At 36.8% G+C, this 27,317-nt stretch overlaps 1 protein-coding gene across 8 annotated transcripts in view; it reads left to right on the top strand.

Annotated features, from left to right (window-relative positions):
- Positions 1 to 27,317, top strand: part of TBC1D5 (TBC1 domain family member 5) — a 546,905-nt gene that overhangs the window by 311,012 nt on the left and 208,576 nt on the right. For all 8 annotated transcript variants that reach the window (XM_021069681.1, XM_021069680.1, XM_021069682.1 and 5 more), the window contains 5 exons: positions 4,944 to 5,046; positions 13,157 to 13,245; positions 14,753 to 14,803; positions 14,901 to 14,970; positions 20,115 to 20,287. In XM_021069681.1, the coding sequence (XP_020925340.1) occupies positions 4,944 to 5,046; positions 13,157 to 13,245; positions 14,753 to 14,803; positions 14,901 to 14,970; positions 20,115 to 20,287 (486 nt within the window). The remainder of the gene's footprint in view (positions 1 to 4,943; positions 5,047 to 13,156; positions 13,246 to 14,752; positions 14,804 to 14,900; positions 14,971 to 20,114; positions 20,288 to 27,317) is intronic.

Genomic DNA, 27,317 nt, shown 5'->3' with positions numbered 1-27,317 from the left:
AATGTAAATTGGTATAGCCACTATGGAAAACGGTTTGGAAGTACCTCAGAAAATTAAATGTAGAACTACCATATGATCCAGCAGTCCCACTCCTGGGTATACATCCAGAGGAAACTTCCATTGAAAAAGATACATGCACCCCTATGTTCATTGCAGCACTATTCACAATAGCTAAGGCATGGAAACAACTTAAATGTCCATCAACTGATAAATGGATTAAGAAAATGTGGTACATATACACAATGGAATACTACTCAGCCATAAAAAAGAGTAAGATAATACCATTTGCGGCAACATGGATGGATCTACAGATTCTCGTACTAAGTGAAGTAAGTCAGAAAGAGAAAGATACCATATGATATCACTTACATGTGAAATCTAAAATATGGCACATATAAACTTATCTACAGAGTAGAAACAGACTCATAAACTTGGAGAACAGACTTGTGGTTGCCAAGGGAGAGGGGTTGGGAGTGGGATGGACTGGGAGTTCAAGGTTGATAGATGCAGAGTGTTACATTTAGAATGAATAGACAATGAGGTCCTGCTGTATACCACAGGGAATTATGACCAGTCACTTGTGATGGAACATGATGAAAGATAATATGAGAAAGAGAGTGTGTATATATGTATGACTGGGTCATTTTGCTGTACAGCAGAAAATGACGGAACAATGTAAATCAACTATAATAAAAATTTTAAAAGATACTGAATATCAAAAAGATTTTTAAAAACTTACGATCAAACCTTTATTGCCTAGGGGTATGGGGTTATTTCAACATACAGACCAAAGCCCTTGCCAAATTTTATATCTCTTGATATTGGTTTGCAGTATGTAAAATTTGTCTGTTTAGTACCTTGACACATCTTGAGGAGGAAACTGCTATATTTTAAATAGTGATCAATTAAGTTAAAACTGAATTATCACTTTTTTTCCATCAAGTAAAAATCTTAGATGGTATTAGTTTAAATCACATCATGGAGTACTTTAATATTATTTTCTCTTTGCCTTTTATCTCTGTCAGAGTTTCATCCTCATCTCTTTACCATCTATCTCCACTTTCACTTTTGGTCAAATGTAGAAGTTATATCTCTCGGACTTTGATTTTCTAATAATAATGAAATTTATTTTCAGTTCCTGTTTATTATAATTATTTTCTCCCTTTACTTTCCTATCAGATCATTTGGCTTGAACGAATCAAACATTTCTAATTTCAATTCTCAATTCTCATCTTTAATGAATTTACTGCCATTTCTCCTTTATACGTGAAGTTGTAGATTCCCTATTGATTTTTCAAAATCTTAACAATTGTTGACTCCAGTCTATATTCTATAATTTTTGTTATTGTTCCTAGAGCAGATTTACTTTTCCAATGATATTTGATTCAGACTAATGTTCAACAGCAGATATCAGGGAGGCTATTTTGAAACTTAAAATATATTACCAAAAGCTGATTATCACTATTCCTAGAAAAGCTCACTATTTTTCCCCCTTTTTATTTCTGATTCCTTTAGATGGAATGCCTTCTCATTTGAAGCCTGGTAATAGGACAATCAAGTATTTGTTGTAGGAAATAATGTTATTATTCAAATATATTCATCAACCTTATGATCTAGTTTCTTCTATGTAACTCTAAAACTCATGGGATTTTATATAAATGCTCATTTATCCCTGACTCGTTTATCAATAATTAGCAAAGCATTTGGGAAGTACTGCTATCCTGCTAACTGTCCAGGTACATTGGAGCAGGCATTAATCTCTCTGCTTCAGTTCTTCCTACCTCTTACCTTCTGAGCTGGACTCTTTCAGCTTGAAACTTCTCTGAATGTCAGTTCTTTCTCCAACTTCTTGAGGATAGCATAAACTTTTGTCTCATTTTCAGAACTCTTCTGAAATCTTTTCCACCTTGTTTGATGCTATAGATTCTTCATCAGAATTTAGAGAACAAGTCACAGTTTTCTAAAATGGAAGATAGCATGAAACTTCACAAGTTGGCACTTCAGTATTGTAGAACAGAATGGTAGATGGTGTGCTATTGCATAGACATTCTGTGTCTGCCTAATACGCATTTTCAGTTGATTGGGTATTTGCTGAAAGTGGGTAATTTAAATTATATACCTGCAATTTAATTCTTGGAGATTTCTAGTTTATAATCTTGCAAGTGGTTAGTATGCATTTAAATGAAACTATGAATTGGCGTGTGATGTAATTTACAATTTTAGTAATTAAATATTAAACTCTTACTATATAGTTCATGGATATGTGTTACAAATTGAATGTAGTTTTTAGTACTTTCTTCCATAATCCGTTCAAATTGTGACAGCTACAGAGAATGTGGTGGTGCCAGTGGGCATCGACAATTTCCAAAGCACAGTTAAGGAAGGAGACACACAGCGTTGTTCAGCTGGTGATTTGTCCAAATCCTGAGACAGGAAACCTACTTCAAGACAGTGCTAGGTTTAAGCCATCTGATCAGGAAGGAGAGCAAGCAGTTTTACCTTCAAAGTATTCTTCTTTCTTGTTTTACTTTAACAGATAAATCTAAAGAAATTCCTCTTTGGCAATTTATTTTATTAACTAGTTACCTGACTTTCATCCTGATTACTCTGATTTGGGATATTTGACTTTCTAAAGGCTTGAGCAAATTTCTTTTGTCCCAGACAAGTTATTTAACACGTTTTTGTGTTTCTTCCCTACTTCAGTGCACTTGACATCTTTCTGGAACTTCTTTGGCTTCTATGATATATTTATTATTCCTGCTCTGAATCTACTTTCAGGTAATTTTTCTCTTCTTTAGGAGCTAAGGTCACTTGTGCCTAGTCAAACTTCTAAGCCTGAGCTTGGACTGCCTGGAGGGTCATCACATTAAGATTTATGCATGGATGTAAGATAACCCCATGGACTGTTTATTACTGGCCCCCCCAAAGAGAGGCTTCCTTGATGCTAGAGAAGACGTCAGATCTAAGGGAAATTTCAAGCAAAAGTCAAATGAACAGATGAAATTGAAATAGGCTTTAGTTTATTATAAAAATTAGGACCAGAAAAGAGGCACTTCACACACCACTAGTGTAATTTACTCAGGATCCCAGCCTGAACTGGAAAGAGTTTTGCAACTCCCACAGGGAGCCCAAAGAGGATCAGAATGAAGCATAAAATGGCCGAGGTCTCCAGAAACATTAAACAGTAAACCATCATAATAGGAAGTAAAACAACCATTACTGCTGCTCTTGATGAGACTCATGGAATATTTTTCTGTTTTTGTAATGCCCCGTGCCTCCATGCTCTGCAGTCTCACATATTCCCTTGTTTTCTGGTTCCAAAGCCACCTAATTCACACCTTTATCACCTAAGGTACCAATACTGGAAGACTAACACTAACCTCTGTTCCTGAACATCTACTGCTCACCAGGCGCTATTCTTGGTGCTTTCACATTGTCACAAGATCAGTATTATTATCCCTACTTAATAGATGAGGCTGTTAAGCAACCATTTACTCAAGCTAGCAGTTATGCAGCAGGAATTTGAACACAGGCTCTTCTGCTCAGGTTTGTGATTTTTCCATTTCACCTCAGTATAATGTCCTCTTATCTCCTTTCTGTAATCTCTCCTTTTGGAAGCTTAGTCCCACTTAAAGTTACTCAAATGCTATTTCCTTTGATCCCTGTTTCAGAAATATAGAGTTGCTTTTCCTTGATTGTAAATACTGAATTCGAAGTTCTTTCCACACCTGCCCACATTTTCTTCTATGCTTTTGTCCTGCTCCCAAGTGGCAGTACTTCATGGAAGTACTTTTCTTTAGCACTACTAATATGCTCTGCAGTTGGAATATTCATTTGCATTACTGATACCATGGAATACCCATTGCTTTCTATGCCTTTGTGTCTTTCCTTTTGGTTACCTTTCCCACAGATGTTCTATGTAACTCCTCCCCTAAAAATTCTTGTTCAAACCTTTTGTGATTGAACCCTTTTGATTGCTTGTTTCTGGATGGCATTCCCTCTTATAGGGCCATCCCTCAGTATTCATGGGGGATTGGTTCTAGGATCCTTGCAGCTACCAAAATCCATGGATGCTCAACTCTCTTGTATAAAATAAAATAATATTCTCATAAAATCTATGCAAATCCTCCTGTATACTTTAAGTCATCTCTGGACTTCTTATAATACCTAATACAGTGCAAATGCTATGTAAATAGTTGCTGGTATGCCGGCAAATTCAAGTTTTGTGTTTTGGAATTTCTTTTCCCCAAACATTTTGATCCATGGTAGGTTGAATCTGCAGATGCCAACCTCATGGATCCACAGGGCTGACAATATATTCCTTGTGTACTGTGTTGCTTTGAATTTATTCTTTGGGTTATTGCAATTAGATATTCTTGTGTTATAAACACAATAGGTGGATACTCTGCCCTTTTTAAAATTTCACATTACTTCAAAGCACCTGATATAATTCTTGATCCAGCGATCATTTAAGCAATACTAACTCGTTCCAATTGAAGTCTGTTTTAATCAGATAAAACTAATGGTGTTGTCATGTATTTTTAAATCCTGATATTTGCATTAAAAAGAATAATGAGTTTTTTTTTTTAATTTGGTACTTATAAAATCACATTATACCAAATGGGGTAAAACAAAGAAATCCCCATCAAGTGCATAAGCTATGATTCCTTTTTCTTAAAAACTCTTACATTTATCATGCTGTGACCTTAAGCATATGAAGATGTTTGAAATATTTGGATGTTGAATGGTTCGTTTCCCTCTGTGATACGTTTTCTCACTTTTTTTCTTAAATATATCAGTCCCATCAATGGCATAAGTTGCATGGCAAATACAGACTTGTACTAAAACCTAAAACAGCCCTCGGCACCTCTGTGAAATGAGAGTTTGAGGGTAATTCTTGGAACTGTGCTAATCAATTTCAATCCTGTGTTTTCTTTTTTCAGGTTTCCTGAAATGCAGTTTTTCCAACAAGAAAATGTGAGAAAAATTCTTACAGATGTTCTTTTCTGTTATGCTAGAGAGAACGAGCAGTTGCTTTATAAACAGGTAATGAAAATATCGTACAGGTGGCATCCATTGACTCAGAATTTTCTATACAGCTTGACAAATGATAGAGCAATAATGTAGCCTTTATTGTATCCAAAGTTGTATCATAATAGTAAAGCAATCAAAGAGCTGCCTGTCAGCTGCATGGTGAGAAAAGTAAGCTCATTGATGCACATATGCTTCTTCCTTATTATAAGACATTCCACGAAATTGTCTTCTATAAGGCATTCAATCTTTTCTTTCAACTTTTGGGAGTTTGTTTATAAACAGCATCTTTGAAGGCAATCTAGCAATAAAACTTTTCAGAGTTGTATATATAAATATTGTTTCTAAGTACAGCATTTATAAATATTTGACATGCTATGTAGAAAATAATCAAATGTCCTTTTACTCTTTAAAATTTACCGGTAATGTAACTTCAGAAAGTTGTTTTAAACTTTCTGAAATTTATATGGTATTCTTTGTGATCTTGATTTTTGAGTCATCTGGTTGTTAAAGAAGATTATTGGATTATGTTTATTCTTTTTGAAATGTAAATTATTTCTTTAGTATATAAAGAACTAGCTAGGTCTCTACTTAAGCTTATGGTGTTCCAGTAAAATACACAAAAGTTAGTTTCTTTTTTTTCTTTTCTTTTTAGGGCCATACCTGCAGCATATGGAAGTTCCCAGGCTAGGGGTTGAACTAGAGCTGCAGCTGCCAGCCTGTGCCACAGCCATAGCAACGTGGGATCCGAGCTGTGTCTGCAACCTACACCACAGCTTATGGCAACACCAGATCCTTAAACCACTGAACGAGGCCAGGGATTGAACCTGCATCCTCGTGAATATTAGTCGGATTCTTAAACCCCTGAGCCATGATGGGAACTCTGAGTAATGCGTCTTTATATTAATTACATGGTGATAATTAGCTTTTAGAATGGGAAATGGAAACAATATATTCTATTCATAATGGCAAACCAAACTATAAAATGTCTAGAAATAAATTTAACAATATTGGAACAAAAGCTATATGGAGAAAACTATGAATGTTATTGAAGGATATAAAGCAAGAATTAAATAAATAGAAAAGTGATAGCACGTGGTGGCGAGACAATAAATAAAAATATTAATTCTTCCCAAATTGATATATAAATATGTTATCATTCCAATGATAATCTAAGTGAGAGATAGGATTTGTAAAAAAAACAAAACAAAACTGAACAGTTATCTTAAATGTAGTACCAAAAGGGTTTACAGTAGTTTTTTTTTTTTTGTCTTTTTTGTTGCTATTTCTTGGGCCGCTCCCGCGGCATATGGAGGTTCCCAGGCCAGGGGTTGAATCAGAGCTGTAGCCACCGGCCTACGCCAGAGCCACAGCAACGCAGGATCCGAGCCGCGTCTGCAACCTACACCACAGCTCACGGCAACGCCAGATCGTTAACCCACTGAGCAAGGGCAGGGACCGAACCCGCAACCTCATGGTTCCTAGTCGGATTCGTTAACCACTGTGCCACGACGGGAACTCCGGTTTACAGTAGTTTTAATGGCGATGATCTACCTAGTGGTTAAGAGCACTGGGTCTAGATTCAAATCCTTTTCTTTCTTTTCCTTCAGCTCCATCATTTTGGTTTATGAGGGCAGTAATAGTACTGGCTTTGTAGAATTAAAAGCATGTAGTGCTCACCAAGAGTTTATGTTGGTAGTTGTGATCATTATTACTATAGTTGTTATTAAATATATAGGAGATGGAGTTCCCATCGTGGCGCAGTGGTTAACGAATCGGACTAGGAACCGTGAGGTTGCGGGTTCGATCCCTGCCCTTGCTCAGTGAGTTAAAGATCCGGCGTTGCCACGAGCTGTGGTGTAGGTCGCAGACGCGGCTCGGATCTCAAGTTGCTGTGGCTCAGGCGTAGGGTGGCAGCTACAGCTCCGATTCGACCCCTAGTCTGGGAACCTCCATATGCCGAGGGAGCTGCCCAGGAAATGGCAAAAAGACAAAAAAAAAAAAAAAAAAAGAGAGAGAATGGAGTTGCCACAGAATTTAGGGGAATGGGGAATGGCACAGGGAGATATGAAAACTGTTATAAATATTCTATTATCAAACCAATGTGACATTAGTATGGGAATTGAGAAATAGATCAGTGAAGCAAACTAAGAACAGGTCCAATTATAAATGAAATCTTTTTTTTTTTTTTTTTTTTTTTATTATTTTCCCACTGTACAGCAAGGGGGTCAGGTCATCCTTAGATGTATACATTGCAGTTACAGTTTTTTCCCCCACCCTTTCTTCTGTTGCGACATGAGTATCTAGACATAGTTCTCAATGCTATTCAGCAGGATCTCCTTGTAAATCTATTCTAGGTTGTGTCTGATAAGCCCAAGCTCCCGATCCCTCCCACTCCCTCCCCCTCCCATCAGGCAGCCACAAGTCTCTTCTCCAAGTCCATGATTTTTTTTCTGAGGAGATGTTCATTTGTGCTGGATATTAGATTCCAGTTATAAGTGATATCATATGGTATTTGTCTTTGTCTTTCTGGCTCATTTCACTCAGGATGAGATTCTTAGTTCCATCCATGTTGCTGCAAATGGCATTATGTCATTCTTTTTATGGCTGAGTAGTATTCCATTGTGTATATATACCACTTCTTCCGAATCCAATCATCTGTGATGGACATTTGGTTGTTTCCATGTCCTGGCTATTGTGAATAGTGCTGCAATGAACATGCGGGTGCATGCGTCTCTTTTAAGTAGAGCTTTGTCCGGATAGATGCCCAAGAGTGGGATTGCGGGGTCATATGGAAGTTCTATGTATAGATTTCTAAGGTATCTCCAAACTGTTCTCCATAGTGGCTGTACCAGTTTACATTCCCACCAGCAGTGCAGGAGGGTTCCCTTTTCTCCACAGCCCCTCCAGCACTTGTTATTTGTGGATTTATTAATGATGGCCATTCTGACTGGTGTGAGGTGGTATCTCATGGTAGTTTTGATTTGCATTTCTCTTATAATCAGCGATGTTGAGCATTTTTTCATGTGTTTGTTGGCCATCTGTATATCTTCCTTGGAGAACAGTCTATTCAGGTCTTTTGCCCATTTTTCCATTGATTGATTGGCTTTTTTGCTGTTGAGTTGTATAAGTTGCTTGTATATTCTAGAGATTAAGCCCTTGTCAGTTGCATCATTTGAAACTAATAAATGAAATCTTAATATAAGATAGGACATTTTCATTCAATGGAAAAGGATATTGATTTGGCATATTTCGCTTTCCATCTAGAAATAAGATTAAATTATACCTTTATTGGAGAATGAATTCTAAATGGAGTAAAGATATAATTGTAAAAACTAAAATTACATAAAAAGCCTGGGAAAACATTTAGAATTTTTTTTATAATCTCAAATTAGGAGAGGCCTTCCCAAATAAGACAGGCTATTCAGGTCAGATATAAAGTGCAAAACCCAAAAAATGCCAAAAAGGAGACCGGGAGAAAATAAATTTCAATCAGTGCAGGATTTTTTGGAAACCAAAAATAGAAAATTCCATCTAGAGTGACTTAAAGTCTAAGAATGATATTAACACACCTTGCAAGAAGTCTGGGGGCAGAACGGTTCTGCAGTATTTGTTAGTTCAGTAGCTCAGACTCTTCAGCAGTGATACAGGTTTATTTCTATTTTCCTCTTTTCCTCTTCTCATTGTGTTGGCTTCTGTCATCAAGCCTATTTCCTTGTTGCCCCTTCTCTTTTGAATATTTGGAAATACCTCACAGTAAAAGATTTGATGATAGCAAATCAAGTCAGGATAAAATTATCTCAAGCTATACATTTGTTTCCCTTTTTTCTTTAGAGAAAGAAAAAAACTAGGTTAAGGGAGTCTTATAATAATGGAAACAAGTTCCAGGGACAAGGAACAAAAATGTGGTAATTGCACACTCCACCATTTGTGATGTGTGCAGCCCACTGCATTTGTCAGGAAGACGCAACAGAAATATGGAAGATCAGATTCTTGATAATTTAGACAAAGTCTATCAATTACCAAATAGGAAAGTATTAATGTACTCCTGAGTATCACATTCTAAAACTTAAATTGCTCTCTGTACATGTTAAAAATTCTATAGATTCTTTACATAGAAAGAATCTCTTGTTGTAAAAGGATTGAATATTTAGCCAGATCAAATTAAAGAAAAAACCTTGAGTTTCATCACAAGCTGTTAAAGCTATTATTTTGTACTAGGTGACACCCCGTTTAACATCGACCATATTGTTAATAGTTATGGGATTTTATTGAATTAATGAGACTGTTATCATGTAGTAGAATGTCTTGCTGAGTTAATTGAAACTGCAGAGATTATATAAATGGTATTAATGAACTTTGACTGCCTGATGCCTCAGCTTTAATAAAGACTGCTTGGTGGGCTAAATGAACACAGGCAGATAAAAGAACAGGTTCAATTTTGTGAGCCTACAGGCTGTTGATGAAGAAAACTTTGTTACCTTTATTTTCAACTGGCATGAGTTTGTAGTGCAGTGACTACTAACCATCCAGCAAGGATAAAGGCTGTAAGGAAGTAGAACACTGATACTATAGATAGAAGCAAAATAGACATTTTAGGAACCAAGAAGTATACTTGACAGTTCATTCTTTTTTTATTATGCTTTGTCAAATTTACAGACTATTGAATTTGTGATTGTTCTTTCCAGACAGTTCTCTTTTCCTTTAAAGATGTCTACTTGCTTGCCATTTGTGATTATTTTTCAGGTTTTACTAGTCTAGAATTGAGAGTAAAACCAACAATCTCTTCTAAGTCTTATTTGAGAAAATTATCCCTAGTTTAGTGGGAAGACAACCCTGAATTTTTAAAAGGTTGTCTTGATGGTATTTAGGGGACTCTTAATGCCCATTGTACAAAAAGCTCCCTTATTTATTGATGGGAAATATTAGCATGTGATTCAGTATTCTTCTTGTTCATTTTTCATCATATTGTAGTTCAGCTTTTACCTGTGTATTGGTAAAATGAAACATCTACCTCTTACTGTATTAAGGAGTAGCTGTTTCATTCACTGTCACTATGTAGTGAGCATCTTTATGAGCTGAGCCTGTAGTAGGAGCTGGGTTTTTCTTTTTCTTTTCTTTTTTGTCTTTTTGCCTTTTCTAGGGCCTCACCTGCGGCATATGGAGGTTCCCAGGCTAGGGGTCCAATCGGAGCTGTAGCTGCTGGCCTACACCAAAGCCACAGCAATGTGGGATCCGAGCCACGTCTGTGACCCACACCACAGCTCACAGTAATGCCGGATCCTTAACCCACTGAGTGAGGCCAGGGATCAAACCCACTACCTCATGGTTCCTAGTCGGATTCGTTAACCACTGAGCCATGATGGGAACTCCGGAGCTGGGTTTTTCTACTTATGTTTTTATGTATGTTTGTATGTACATGTATTTGTATGTGTCATTTTCCCAGTTTATAACTACAGTACTTGTGTTCTCATTTTATTATGATATGTCTCGCTGTCTAGACCACAGGGTCCATAATGGTTAGGAATTTGCTTGATTCATTCCCTTTGGTGTTCCCAGCACATCGTAAGTAGTTAATAGATAATTTTTGGAATAAATGAAGGTGAGTGATACATGAACAAATGGAGAATCCAGAGAGATTGGTGTTGCAGAAACAAGTGGTAAGAGAACATTCAAAGAAAGTGAGAAGATGCATTTAGGCAAGAACTGTTTCTTACCAGCCGTAATTAGTTAGAAGACATATTGCAGGGAAAGTTCCATTCAGATGATCTCTGCCACCACCACCACCAGAAGCAGCCAAAACCTAGCAATAAACCTAATAAAAACTATGCAGTTGTACACGTTTTTAGATTAGAAACCTGGTGTTCTTAAAAATATGTATTTTCTTCAAGTTAATTTTAATGCAGTGGCAAAAAATGTGAGAAAGTGTTTGTAACAACAATGAGTGAGTTAACATCCTGAATTGGTCAAGAACTGTTACAAATCATCAGGGAAAAGGAAACACATTATTAGGAGAAAATGGGCAATTCATTAAATAAAAATGGCCAATAAAATGTTTGTGCTCAATCTCATTAGCATTTAAATAAGTTAAAATGACCATTTGACTGTGAGATTTTTTTTTTTTTTTGGTCTTTTTGCCATTTCTTGGGCCGCTCCCGCAGCATATGGAGGTTCCCAGGCTAGGGGTCAATCGGAGCTGTAGCCACCGGCCTAGGCCAGAGCCACAGCAACACGGGATCCGAGCCGCGTCTGCGACCTACACCACAGCTCACGGCAATGCCGGATCGTTAACCCACTGAGCAAGGGCAGGGACCGAACCCGCAACCTCATGGTTCCTAGTCGGATTCGTTAACCACTGCGCCACGACGGGAACTCCTGACTATGAAATTTGATAGGATTTTTAAAAAACTCTGCAGTTACAGGTGAGGATGTAAGAGATGGTGATTTTTGTGCCTTAAAGGAAGGGAATTCTTTCTGAAGGCCAGGTTAGTTGGTTAATTGTATAAATCAGAGACTTTAACAAATGTCTTAACTCGCTTATCCAGAAATTCGGCTCCTACGGACTTTATCCTAAGGAAACTATCAGAAATAAGCAAAAAGATTACCAAAAGGGTATTTGTCACGGTTTTCAATTTTCTTCCTTTCTTTTCTCCTTTGGCTCTTCAATCTTCCTTCCTCTCTTTTTTGTTGTCATTTGCTTTTCTGTAGTTTTTTAAATAATAACAAAACTGTTATTACATTGATGATTAAAGTTATGGCACTTGGTCATTGGAATAATTTGAGTTATAAACCCTCATAATGATTTTAAAACACATTAGCAACACTTAATTCCATTCTTTCTGGGTCTCTAAGTTCTTCTAAGGAATGGTCTTTTCAAAGCTTGTTTAGTAGGAGATGGACAGTGACGTGTGGTGATTTGTCCTAGATCACAAGTATATTGTCAATAGATCATAAATAAATTTTTTTAAATGTCAGTAAGTTCTTTTATTTCAAGTCTAGTGATAACTTATAAATGAACTCTGACACAGTTTACCTTCATGTTACTTTATTATAAGAACTAGCGTCCTGTGCAGTAAATCGCACGGAGCTGCTAGACTGTGCAGAGGGCCGTGTGACTGTCTTCTGTCACAGGAGGTTTTCTCTCATCCGCCAGCAAACACTTTCTCTCCTTTCTGTTTCCTTACTTATTTCCTGTCAAGGTGGAGTTTTGTCTTGTCTTTTTATAAAAGGTGAGCAAAAGGAAAATCATAATTTACTGACTTTAAGAAAAGGCAGAAAAAAATATAATCTGTTTTCAACTTGTTAAAATATATTTTTGATGCCTAAGTAGGGGAAAATATCTCAACAGGACAAATCACTGATGTGGAATATTTTATTTCCTCACAATAATGGATTAATAATGCATTTTTATAATACTCTATGAAATGCTTAGTAATTAATATATCTTTTTGTTTCCGTGCCTGTTCATGTAATCCATAGGTGAACACAATATAAGAAAAAAGAAAGTTGTATTGGTGAAATCGCTAAACGAATTGAAGAGTAAACTCATAGCTTAAGTAGGCAGGAAAAAAAATTATGGCCATCTTCTGATTAAACGTGTAGAAAATCTACTTTAAAAACTTTGTTTTCTACCATACCTGCTTTTATTATCCAGCATTTCCAGCTAGCTGACTTCAGCTCTTCCTAAATCTACAGACATCCTAATTTTGAGCCATTATATAATGAAAACATTGGATGTAATTTCTTAGGTCTACAGTTCTTAGTTGCCCTTCTTACTGCAGATCTTTACACTGTAGCTCATGATTATAATTTGCATAAATGAAATTCATATTTATGAGTACAGATCGTGAAGCAACTGACAGGTGCAAGGTTGTCTACCATGCCAATTTATTGTTTGTTGTGCCATTTAAAAGAGAACTGCTCTCCATGTTTTAAAGAAGAATACATGCTGTGGTTGAATTGGAATCAAATTCTAAAAGTAAATAAAATCTCATTTTGTAGCTTTTTATTTCCATACTTTTCTGTATACTGTGGAAATGCTGGGGTGGGATCAGCTGCAAAAGCTCTTGGCTCAGCTCATTCTGTCCACTAGTGACTGGACACCCCCGCCCCATTGCTGTTCCAGGGCATGCACGAGCTGCTGGCGCCCATAGTCTTCACCCTCCACTGTGACCACCAAGCCTTTCTTCACGCCAGTGAGTCTGCACAACCAAGGCAAGTTTTTATATGAGCGCTCCTTCCATTTTCTCCGTCTGCAATAGTCTTCTTTTACCTCAACATCTTGTACATTGTAGGTATTTTGTAAATTGTAAACATTCGGTTGTGTTTCATGTGGCTGATAGTTAATTCCACTTAATAAATATAATCCCCTTTCAGCAATGGAGCAAATTTGGAGTCATAAATATCTCTGCAAGTCTTAGAGCTGCATCAAAGGAAGACATATAGTTAATGGATCAAGAGGACATTTTTGTTGTAATGGCAAAGTGCTACTGATTGCTCTGTTCCTATATACCATCCTCCAGTGATCCGTTCTCTCAAGTGAGAGAACCTTATCCGTGAGATACTATGTCCCCACCAGATTCCACTCAGTTCAGGTCAGATGTAAGAGAACAGTGGCACAAAGAGCCCCCATCTCTAAATAAACAAAAATGGCTTCTCCCGTTTTTGAAATACATTAATTTATTTCCAGCAAATAACATAGTAATTATATTTAAACTAGGCTGATAGAATTTTATTTTCTAACATAAGATATCCTAGCTAGATGGGCCAGAGAAGAATTCAGGAAGCATCTTAGAAGTCAAGAGCTGAGGGATTATAAAACCTAGACAGATAGATATACTCGACAGGCTAGCCCATCTTTATGCAGAAGATAAAAGTAACGTATAGCATCTATCTGTGTGTTTATCTCCACCATCTTTATTGATCAAGTGGTAGCCAATCATCTTGCTGAGCTGTATTAGGGCATTTGTCAAATCAACTTTTGTTTACCGTGTTACAGATTAGTATTTTCTTGTTCCTTGGAGTTTTTCTAATTATACTGAATTTACTGGATCTGATTATAGTAACCATGTCTTTATTGCTGTTGCTTCCCTTATTCTAAAATATGATAAGGATGAAGTTAGTATTGGGATCCTGTTTTCATGCCAGTTTTATCTTTTTAAAAAAATACATATATGCAGAATATGCAGGAAAGTATATATGATGAAAAATAGCTTTTAAAGGATTTAGACATGCTTCTTTAGTTCTTTCAATCCTTTATAAGGTAAAAGCAACAGTAAAATAGATTTGGAAGAGGTGCTCTCACGGGTTAATGGATGTTAAAATATAATAAATGTAGAAGCCATTAAAAGAAAATAATGTTTGATATGGGCTATTTGACCTATTTTTTTGTTTCATTTTGGACAAGTGATAGTCTATAGAGTAATCAGTTTATTCTAGAATAAGCACATTCAAAGGATGTATTGTCACATTTAGCGTTTGTTATCTGGAATAATTAGTTACCTCACTGTGGTATAGGCAGGCGACTAATTTGGTCTTAATCTTTATAGAAAGAAAAGATTTTATTTGTTAATGTAGTTGCTCTTTTTATTAAAAAAGGCTAACTTTTTTTCATTTACACATTATATGAAAGTTGGCTTATGAGTACAGAATCAGACAACCTCTTCATTGCCTTCAATTACAAAAATTTACACATTCTGATTGCTTGTGTTACTTTTTTAAGTGAGGAAATGAAAACTCTCTTGAACCCTGAGTACCTGGAACATGATGCCTAGTAAGTACGAAAACCTTTCTGTTATGTTTATATTTTATGCCATTTTTACTGTAATGAAGGTTTAACATTAGTATTATATTATTTTTCTATTTTTTAGTGCAATGTTCTCACAACTTATGGAAACTGCTGAACCTTGGTTTTCTACTTTTGAGCATGATGGTCAAAAGGTACATTTTCTAATATGGATCTTTTCAGTATATTGAGGGAAGAAATGATTTCAGTGAGTAACAAAATATCAGAGAATAAAAGCTATTATTATTACTATAAAAGTGAAAAAATAAAAATACCTGTGGAAGTAAGTTTGAACTGGCGATCTCCATCATATATCTAATAATATTGATGGATACACTAAGGTATGGATACACAAAGGTATAAAACATTTCACATAAATAGAAACTTTATATGTTTGTATATTATGTATGACAGTATAATTTCCTAAAAATTATTATAAATCTGAATGAAAAGTGCATTTATCTACTTGGTCTGTGCTGTCCTGGTAGGTTACTAGGTGCCACAGTGCATAAACGCTGTATCAGGTTGTTTTATTAATGCATTGCTATTGAATTTATATGTTTAGCATCAATACCATTTATCCTCACTCTCTCCTAGTCTTATTTTTTAACTATGATTTTTATTGTGAAATAATAAACATACCATGACATTTACCTTTTTAAAGTGTAGTATGTTCACAAAATTCCACAAATGTCCCCACTATCTAATTTCGAAACATTTTTAACACCCCAAAAGAAGATCACATACCCATTAGTAGTCATTTCCTGTTTCACCCTTTGGTTTCTGGCCTCACTCATCTATCTCCTATTTTTTGAACTTGCCTTTTCTGGACATTTCATATAAACAGAATCACACAACATGAGACCCTTTGTGACTGACTTTTCCCACTTAGCGTAATGTTTTCAAAGTTCCTTCATGTCGTAACATGTCTGAACTTCATTCCTCTTCGTGGCTGCATAGTGTTTCATTGCATGATATATATACCATGTTCTGTTTTTCCATACTTCAGTTGTTGGACATTTGGGTTCTTCTCACTGCTAAGAATAACGTTGCTCTGAACATTTGTGTACAAACTTTTGTGTGAACATATGTTTTCAGTTCTCTCAGCATATCTCTTGGAGTAGAATTGCTGAATTAACTGTTGTTTTAAACAAACATACATGCTAACTTAGAGATCATTATGGTCTTTTCACTGTTATTACCCAATATTGGAAAAATTGCAGATTTTTCTGGCGCAGGATGTTGTGAAGAGTTTTTGGTGCATTATTTTCTGTATGACTAATTTTATTTATATTGCTATAATTGAGTGCATTCTGGTTAGAAACCACGTATTTACTCAATCTCTTCATCCCTTCCCTTCACAAATGAAATAGATAACTAATGCTTTTTCTGCCTTTGGTCTAGGTCAGGGCGAACTGCTGCCTGCAGGCCAATTTGGCCTGCCATCTGTTTTTGTACAGCTTGTGTGTTAAAAATGGCTTTTACATTATTAAATGGTTGAAAAAATATCAAAAGAGGAGTAATATTTTGTGACATATGAAAATTATGTAGAATTCAAATTTCCATAGCCATAAAAAAGTTTTATTGGGATATAGCCATGCCTATTTGTTTATTTACTTACTGTCTTTGGCTGAATTCTCGTTCCAACAGCAGAGTTGGGTAGGTACAACATAGACTGTGTGACTTCTAAAGGCTAAAATATTTACCATCTGGCTCTTTACAGAGAAAGTTTTTTGACCCCCAGCCTAGGTGATAAAGTCTTCATTCAGTGATATGTCATGATGCTACATTCTGTAAGGGTTATTAGAGGGGAAGCTTACTGAAAGCATGTGTGATGAACTACTTTATGTTTCAGAACAATAACTTAGCATTCTTGGCTGGTGATTTGATGTATTCAGAGTATTTGTACACATTTAAATACAGGCCTCCTGATCATTTTATGCAGTGATCATTCTGTATTTTATAACTGATTCATAGTATCTGAGAAACTGAATGACAAAAATGTGAAGGCTACCATGTTTTAGTTTTACTTATTCATGTTGCTTTCACTGATCAATCCATGAAAATGGCTAAGACAAGACAAAGACATTATTTTATCAAAGAACACATAGATGTGACCTCTGAGAATTTACGTTAATCACTCATGTATATCAGTACATAATATAGTCCTAGAAAGCATGTCTAAGGAATCCCTTTTTCATCCTTCCCTTTTTATTCTATTTCATGCTTCTGTCATCTTTTTTAAAAGAAATTCAAGCAATTAATGTATCACTCCTTCATTCAGTTCTTCTAATCCTTGGAAAGTTTGATTATATCTCTGTGCGTGCTACCTAGTTCAGTGACACAGTTTTTGTAGTCAGGCTTTCTTGAAAAAGGAAATGGTGCTTTGGTTTTACAAAATGGTGTGAAATCATCATCTTGCTGCATTCCTCAGTTTGTGGCCTGGCACTGAGATCAGAACACACTTTGAGTATCACTAATAAGTGGTTAGAGAGGTTTTCTATTTTATTGGTAGTTGTTGCTATCTCTTGTGATCCTATTTGTAAATGCAAATAGCATCCTTTATGGTAAGAAATTCTGAGGATAAAGAAGTGTTTTCCATGAACTCTATCTTTACTTTTTTGATTTTGTCCTTAGACAAGCAAAGCTGTTTCTCATTTAAGTGGTCATAAACATTACTTTCACGTTTTTAAAATTTAAGATTTTTAAATAAGTATTCTGAGCTCAGGGGAAATCTCTTATAACTACAGTTTATATAAGCCTATAGTTCTTAGACTACACATGAGTCCCTATTAAGTATCTGAAGAATGGGCTACATATGCTGCTGATTTCGTGACAACTCATACTGTTCCAACTAGAAATTGATAATACGTTTCATTTTTACCAGATGGACTTAGAATTATTCTGTCCAAAGCCAGTAGTTGCACCTCTTGGAGCGAGTTTATTGAAGATCCACAGAAAGATGAGTAAATCAGTCATCTGCTCCCATGCGATTGTTAGAAACCCTGTCTGAGCTCATATCTCTACCACACACTGCATGCCGTTCAGCCCAGAGTTTCCTCAGTAAAGAAAAACTACATGACCAAAGTATACAATATGTCCAAGTGCTTATTTTTAAAGGAAATTTGACCTCAGTGAATAGCATTTTACAATTAACATGAATTATATTAAGAGGAAAAAAATTTAACAAGAATTTTTAAGTGAAAGCATCTTGGTTTTTTTGAAGAGAATACTAGATGTTACAAAATCAGAAAAAGATGTCTTGGGTGTACTATTTTTATAATAAATGACCATAATATAAAGTTTTCCCTTTCTCCTGTCTGTACAAATTAGCAACAGTGAATTGAGCCATAAAAATTAAAATAGCCTTATACCCGTCAGACCTAAGTACCCTAGGGCAGACATTGTAGAAAACCCAAAGGGATCCTTTCTTTTTAAGACTTGAAATGATCCTGGACAGGACATTTCCCCTTTACTTACGCCTGCCACTCCCCTCCTCTCTTCTGTGTTTTCCACCAGCCTGATTAGTATTATACTTCTTAGGTAGAATTCCAACGGGTGTGTGTGTGTGTGTGTGTGTGTGTGTGTGTGTGTGTGTGTGTAGTTTTTCCCTCCAGATGACAAGGGCAAGAGCTTTATCTTCATTTTTGTGCCCTGGAATCTGGTCCAATGGCCAAAAGACAATATTCCTTTTAGAGATCTCACGGTTCAGGAGGCAGAGTATTAGAAAAGCATCCTGAGAAGCTGAGAAGATGATAAAGAACGAGGACCTGGCACTAAAGCCAAATCTTTAAATATACTTGGGGCTCCTCAGAGGAAACACTGGGGAGGGGCTGTTTCAGGCAGAAGAGTGGCACCCTCAGGACCCCTAGGAGCACAGTGGAATAGAGGCTGGCCAGGTGGTAGAGAACCTTGCAGACCTGGCTAAAGAATGTGGACCGTTTGTTTTGTTTCTCCTGGAGTGCAAATAATGGAAACCTGTTAAAGAGATTTAAGGAGGGCCATATGGCATAATCGAATATCTGCTTTAGACAGATCATCTGGCATTTTGGAGGGTGGATTTAAAAGCAGACTAACTTGGGGGCATCAAGATCAGAAGGAAAGGAATGATTAAGGGCCCCAAATCAGGTTGATAACAGCAGAAGAAGAGACATACCCAAGTCTCTGAGTGGTTCTGAGGAGCTAGGTCAACTAGGTGTTCTTACTGAAGGATGGGTTGAGGGTAGGCATGGGGAAAGGGTGAGTATGTTTTTGAGTGGAAGATAATGAGCCCCGTTGTGGGCCTGCTGGATTGGAGACCCCTTTGTCAATCTAAGATTCTTGGCGGATATCCGATTGTATGGGAGGTACTCTAGAGTTCTAGGTTTTGAATACAGATTAGGAAGCCTTTGGAAAATGGGTTTTGGTGGAAGCACTGTCTATGACTGAGCTCATATAAGTAGTGAATAAAACTGAAACCAGAACTGTATAAACTGCATTTGTGAAACAGAAACAAGAATTTGAACTAGAGAAGTAGACTGAGGGTGAGTGGTAGGCAGACAGTCAGGAGAGAGTGATGCTATAAATCCCAATATTGAAGAGGAAGAAATTGGGGACTGAACATCAGAAGAAAAGTCAGACGTAGTGCAATAGGGCAAATCCTTAGATTTGAGGGGCTAGTTGAACTTTACATGAAAGGATTACCAGGAGTTACATTCTGTCTGTCTTAATATGGGCTTTGGGATGGCAGGAAGGGCAGTTGTAGTTGGCTCATATAGTTTTTTTTTTTTTTTTTTTTGGCTATACTTTTGGTCTGGAGAATTTTAAAATCTTTCAAAAGACAGAGAAGATCTTTTTTTCTAGTACTGGTTTACTTTATTTCCAGTTTTGAGAACTCAAAGTAAAATAGTTTTCAATTACTTTTTTTTATGTTTAAATCTTATGCCACAAGAAGTATGTTTTCCTCAGAGTATTCCATTTATGTACTATGACTGCTGATTAGACAAACTGGCCATGGCTAAATACACTAGTGGCCACCACTACCTCTAGCCAAAATTATCTTGTAAGATTTAATGTCACCAAAGAAACTGGTCAAGGAAGTACAAGTAGAAAATATTTTAGATGTTTCCTGACCATTACCCTGTGTGCACAATCATCTATGTGACAATCCACGTATGATTTCATATTTTAAATGTTTGTCTACAGTTGATTTAAAGTAGTTATTGGTTCTCATTTAAACTCCCATTGATAAGTACATTCAAGAATAATGTCCATGCATGTTAGTTTCACATTGAAATAATCCATTTTCCCTATTTTTTAGGGGAAAGAAACCCTGATGCCTCCTATTCCCTTTGCTAGACCGCAGGATTTGGGACCAACAATTGCTATTGTTACTAAAGTCAACCAGATCCAGGATCATCTACTGAAGAAGCATGATATAGAGCTTTACATGCACCTCAACAGACTAGAAATTGCGCCACAGATATATGGGCTGTAAGTATTCAAGTTTAAATTTCAGCAACACCTAATTGTGTTTGATGGTGGTTTCTGTATGTTTCAGATTCACAGAAGTAAGAGTAAGAGCGATCCCAGCCCTATTTCATTTCAGATTTCCTTTGTGTTCTGTATGCCGGAGTCTGTGCTCATTGCATTCATGTGTCATACCTCTTGTACTGTTACCCCTTTGTTACAGAGGAAGGAACTAAGTCAGATTCATTTCCGCTGAGCCATGATGGAAACTCCCAGAAGCGTATTTCTAAAAGGGTGATAAATGAAGTTCCCGTTGTGGCTCAGCAGTTAACTGAACCATCCATAAGGATGTGGGTTCGATGACTGGCCTTGCTCACTGGGTTAAGGATCTGGCGTTGCGTGAGCTGTGGTATATAGGTCAAAGATGTGGCTCAGATCCCGCATTGCTGTGGCTCTGGCATAGGCCGGCCACTACAGCACTGATTCGACCCCTAGCCTAAACCTCCATAGGCTGTGGGTGCAGCCCTAAAAGACAAAGACAAAAAAAATAATAATAAAAAAATAAAAGTATGATAAATGTCCCTTAGTGAAAATAATAGATTAATCTTCTTCAGCCATATGACTTGTGTAACATGCTCTAGAGGAAGAATATGGAGCCAATCACCTTTGGATGTGTGTGTGTGTGCCTATGTATGCATTCAGTGGCTTATAACGTGAGTAGCCAAATTAGAATGGTAGATTAATAAATATCAGAGTTCCCTGTTATGGATCAGTGGTTAATGAATCTGACTAGGAACCATGAGGTTGAGGGTTCGATCCCTGGCCTTGCCAAGTGGGTTAAGGATCCGGCTTTGCCGTGAATTGTGCTGTAGGTCACAGACGTGGCTCAGATACCGAATGGCTGTGGCTCTGGCACAGGCTGAGAGCTACAGCTCCAATTAGACCTCTAGCCTGGGAACCTCCATATGCCTCAGGTGTGGCCCTAGAAAAGATAAAAAAAATATATATATGGATTAATTGTGTAGTGGCACAGATAACACAGGGATCCTTTAAGCTGAAACAATAGATGCATTCCTATCTAGTGCTAGCAGTTCCTTGGTAGATATTTCCTGCAAATCCCTTCTCTCAACTACATAGAACATAGAAAATTGAAAAGATATTTCTGAGATAGACATACATAGTAGGCGCTCATTGAATATGAATTTGTTATTTGAATTTGGAAAAATCTCAAGTCAGAGGTTTAGAACCAGAGCAGAGGCCATTTGTTTAGCCCAAATAAAAGCATGTCAGTGAGTGTTTTATGCTCTCATGTTACACAGAATCTATCACTAATAATAACTCAGATGTTATTTTTCTCTGGAAGCTCTGAGCTGTGATTGATGATGTCTGGTCTCTTGTTTTAATGATGCCTGTGTTCATTTCTGTGACTTAAGCCTGACTTCATCATTGAGAGCAGCTCCATCATTCCCAGTGGAAGTGAGAAAGTTGTGGGGGCGTGGGTCTTGGGCAGCACTCTGGGTTATTCATTAACTGATGTTTATTATGCTTGTAGGTCTAGCTAACATATTTATGATTGCAGAATAAAAATTTATGTTAAAATATCTAGTGGCAAGGTCGAGAGGCAAATTCTGTATTCCTCTCTACTACATACTCAACGAATTCATTCAGTCAAATACAGAAATCCATTTCATAGCCTCAGTAATTGTTTTCTAGTCTAGAAGTTGGTCTTAAGTATTGAGGAAAGGAACTAATGTTGGACATGTTTATTGTTTCTCTGAAATGCTCTATTGTTTGTTACCTCTTTGGCGCAGCTGGTGGTGGTCGGGGTGTGGACTTGGGTGCACTGGTTTATAACCACTGTGTTTTCTGGTTTTCTCACCAGGCATTAGTTCCCATCAGCTTTTCTTTGTCATAATCACTCATAGAGCTTCTTGGACATTGGTGGCCATCACCTTCCCGTAAAATTCTATGATCCATGACATAATCACTCTTAATCCTTTCAACTTTATTTTTCAGCAGTACTAACAAAATCAGGGTTCCTAGTAACCATAATTGACTCAGTTGTCCCTTTATTTTTGCATAGAATCTCATTGCATTATCTAAAATATATGATTTTTTAATCTTTGAAGAAGTTCCTCATTCTCTTAATTAGTCTGTACTACATTGTATAGTGCAAGGACTTTGCTTATTCGTTTCATTTTTTTAAATTTGATTTTATTATTTCTATTTGTGAGGCAATGTGGTTGGATTTTCCTGTCTTTATGCTACCCTAACTTTACTACTCATCTGTATATTTCCTATTGATGACCGTTAGAATCTTTGAGGCCAAAGAATAATGTGAGCATAATATAAAATAGCAGTTAAAAGCACAGGCTTTGAAATGAATCAGACCTGTTTAACCACTTTATTTCATGGAAATGAGTTGAAATTGTTTGTTTTGTTTTCTGTCATGGAAAATACACACACACACACACGCACACACACACACACAGAGACATATATACACACAGACACACACACACACACATTTTTGTTTATTTTTGCCCTTTTAGGGCTGCACTTGCGGTATATGGAAGTTCTCAGGTTAAGGGTTGAATTGGACCTTTAGCTGCTGGTCTACACCACAGCCACAGCAATGTGGGATTCGAGCCGTGTCTGCAACCTACACCACATTTCACAGCAACCCACAGAGTGAGGCCAGGGATCGAACCCTTGTCCTCATGGATACTAGTCGGGTTAGTTACCACTGAGCCGTGACAGGAACTCCCACGCAAGTAGTATTAAGCTAAAGAATTATTGATGCTACTTTCTATTCCTGTTGGGAAAAAATTTGTTCACATGGTAGAGAAAGTGTTATTTAGCAAAATGAAATTATAGCGCATGTTGAGTCCAGGTTTCTAATTTTAGTCGATCTTTATCAGTTATATGATACAGTATAACGTATTTAAGTCTGCTTTCTGATGTACTTGTGGTTATCTTTTTAAAAAAGATTTTACAATTACCCCATTTTTAAAAGTAGTGTTTCTTCTGTTTTTTGTAGGAGAATATATGTAGAAGTCTCCTGATGTGGCAAATATGCCATATGTGAATGCATTTGCTGCATTTTACTAATAAATTATTTAACAAAATCAGGTTTAATAATTATATAAAATATTAATTGTATAAATATTGCTGAAAGTCATTCCAAATTAGCTTATCTTAATTTTAAATAAACTGATAATATTTATCTTGAAATATGGGAATAAGACCCCTTGAAATTCTGAATGTTCTATAATAACTTACTTGTTAATGCTATCATTTTATGTATTTAAGTGCATTAGCCCCTGGATAATTGTAGCTGGTGTTTCTGTTGGGAAATGGCAAGTCAACTTACTATTTAGGTTAAACAAAGTTAATTTGCAATTAAATATTTAATACTTTCTAAGTGATAGTATAAAATAATATTTCCTAAAAGTAATTTACACTTTTTTCATTAACTTTATGAAAGATTACTCTTGTTGCACTTAAAATGAAATTTCTCTTACTTTCATTCACATAATTAACATCTGGAGTTATCTTTTGTTTGCCAATTATTGGTGAGTGTTAGACTTTTTAAAAATTAAGTTCTGTGGGGGCCTATCAGTGCACACCGACTAATTTCCAAAGTAAAACATTGACTACATCATTTCCAGTTTTCCAGGGTAATTTCTAAGGTTTGTTTTTTTGGTATTTTCATTTTTAATATTAGAATAGGAATGCTATGTGATTTCATCACTTAGGAGTTATTTTTTGTGCAAAAGTCTCTAAAATCTTACTGTTACAGTTCCAGCCCTGAGTGCAAACGACCTTTTTGAATCCAAAAGACCCTTAATCACAGCAGTTTTAAATAGAGATTCAAGATTGTTTTCTTAATACTATAAATATTATTTTATAAAGAGAGCAAAAATTAAAGTTTTAAAATAACAATTTTTGCTAGGCCAGAGTAACTGTCTTTTATTATCACTCTTGAATATATTGACTCTGTATATTTTCAACTACATTTTAAATTTTGATATAAATAGAATACATAATAAGCATTTGTAACATATGCAATTAATGTCACTTTTGAGAAAAGACCCTCATAACACACTTGGGCTTTGGCATTCTTAAATTACTAGTTCTTTATAGCACTCACGGGATAAATTCCATATCTCCCAAATGTTTATTATACATCTTCCATATCCTTATTTCTTATTTTCTGGATTAGCAGTTGTTTTGCTGTGGTGGTATCTAGTAATTTAATTGAGGAGGTTTTGTTTATTGATAAATCATCTGCTGAGTTGTGGTATAGTTTCATAATATTTCTATCTTAGTGTACTTGTCCTAACACATATCAGTGTGGTTACATATGATTACCAAAAAAAATTTTTTTTTTTTTTTTGTCTTTTTGCCTTTTCTAGGGCCACTCCCGTGGCACATGGAGGTTCCCAGGCTAGGGGTCCAATCGGAGCTGTAGCCGCCAGCCTATGCCAGAGCCACAGCAATGCGGGATCCAAGCCATGTCTGTGACCTACACCACAGCTCACAGCAACACTGGATCCTCAACCCACTGAGCAAGGCCAGGGATCGAACCCGCAACCTCATGGTTCCTAGTTGGATTCGTTAACCACTGAACCACGACGGGAACTCCTGATTACCAAAATTTTTAAACATATTTGAAGTGTAAACATGTGGTAAAATACAGAACTCTCACTTATCAAAGACAGTATAATTACCCACCTTAAAAATTATCTTGGGAGTTCCTGTTATGGCTCAGTGGGCTAAAGACCCATCATTATCTCTTTGAGGATGCAGGTTCATTCCCCGGACTTGCACAGTGGGTTAAGAATCCGATGTTTCTGGGAGTTCCTGTGGTGGCGCAGGGGTTAACAAATCCGACTAGGAACCATGAGGTTGCGGGTTTGTTCCCTGCCCTTGCTCAGTGGGTTAGTGATCTGGCGTTGCCGTGAGCTGTGGTGTAGGTCACAGATGCGGCTCGGATCCTGCGCTGCTGTGGCTCTGGTGTAGGCCAGCGGCTATAGCTGCAATTCAAGCCCGAGCCTGGGAACCTCCATATGCTGTGGGAGCGGCCCAAGAAATGGCAAAAAGACAAAAAAAAAAAAAAAAAGAATCCGATGTTTCTACAAGCTGCCGTGTAGGTCGCAGATGCAGTTCAGATCCTATGTGGCTGTGGCACAAGCCAGCCGCTGCAGCTCCAATTCAAACCCTGGCCCAGGAACTTCCATGTGCTGCAGGTGTGGCGCTGAAAAGAAAAAAAAATTCTCTCAACAGTTTAGGAAATAGCTTCCTATTCTAAACACAGTTAATAATTGAAATATTCTTTTCTTCTCAATGAACTTTATATTGTATATTACCATAAGCTGTAGAATGAGGGATTAGAAGGTGAAGGTCCAATGATAACCTTCACATAAAGGGGGACATTCCCCCAAAAGCACTGGGCATTTCCCCAAAATTACTGCTTATGAAAAAGTGGATTTTTTCCCCCTTCTGTATGAAGTAACATAATTAAGAATTATGGGGAAGAATAATGAACTATCTGAAATTATGCCTAATAATTGTTAATATTTATTGTTTCTTGTGGAATAGGCATTATACTAAAGGCTTTATATGAATTATCTTATTTATCCTCACAACACATTGGAATAAGTGCTGTGTTCATCTACATTTTGTAGATGAAGGAATCAAGGCGTATATAGGCTTATTTAGATCAACTAGCTACCAGGAAGCTGGATGACGCTTTGAACTCTTGAGCCTACATTCACATCCTAATTTGACTAGGATTGTGACTGTGGTAGAAAACTAAGATACCCAAAGATGTCATGTAGCAGACTGGTCCACGAGTCAAATGCAGGTTGACCAGATAAGTAAAGAGTTATAAGGCCTCGAATCAGAGGAGCCTTGTTAGCAGTGACCTGAAACCAGCCTGGTAAAGAGGAAATGGAAAATCGAGGGCCCTGGACAACCTAGGAGCCATAGCCATGCCAAGAATCAGGGCAGAAAGAACTCAGATCTTCCACACACAGGTAGCAGCGACAGAGATATAGCTAAAATAATAAGCCATTGCCGGAGACTTAAATCCTATCCATGTCTGATACTGGCCTTATTTAGTTCAAGTTACTGGATAGAAAATTAAGGAAGCGGGTGGGGAAGGGCTGTTCTGCTACTTTAATTTTAAACTTGATCTACAAAAAGAATTAATCGATAATATAGAAGAAACAAAATCTGTACTGACAAGGTAATCATGGATTTTAAGATAGACATAGGCCAAAAAGGAAAGGCTGTGCTCAGTCATTCATGCACAACTTAGAAAAAGTGACATCCACATGTCTTTCTAGATAAAAATATAATCTTCCCACTGAAAGGTGAGTAAAAATTAATAATCTGGAGTTCCCATTGTGGCTCAGCAATAATGAACCCGGCTGGTATCCATGAGGATGTGGGTTTGATCCCAGGCCTCGCTTAGTGAGTTAAGGATCTGTCATTGCTGTGAGCTGTGGCGTGGGTCACAGACCCAGCTCAGATCCTGTGTGGCTGTGGCTGTATCATATGCTGGCAGCTGTAGCTCTGGTTCAACCCCAAGCCTCGGAACTTCCATATGCTGCAGGTGAGGCCCTAAAAAGACCGAAATCATCATCATCATCTAAGCAAGAGGGAAGCAGGTTCTTAAAGAACGGCTAGAAAGCAGTGTAATTAGTAAGATAATGTCAGGTATTTACAACACAATGCATTTGTCAAAAATTATCACCTAAAGAGTCGTCAAAATAATTTATAACATGATTTGGATCTTAGATCTACTTAATTCTAGTAAATAATTCAAGGTGGGAAAGAATCGTAAAAGTTTGCATAATTGATCACAAATGAAATAAATTAAATACACCATTCCATTGATATTTCTAATCACTAAAGAATTGTTTTATAAAATTTCTGTGAAATAGTATCTTTGCAATAGGATTACAAGCATTAAATGAAAAAAAAATCACGTAGAGCACAGCAGTTGGTACATTGGAAAGACTGAAAAATTTCTTTCGAAGTAAAT

The sequence above is a fragment of the Sus scrofa genome, chromosome 13 (genome assembly GCF_000003025.6).
Source record: "Sus scrofa isolate TJ Tabasco breed Duroc chromosome 13, Sscrofa11.1, whole genome shotgun sequence".
NCBI classification, from domain to species: Eukaryota; Metazoa; Chordata; class Mammalia; order Artiodactyla; family Suidae; genus Sus; species Sus scrofa.
This window is presented reverse-complemented; position numbering and strand designations above follow the sequence as displayed.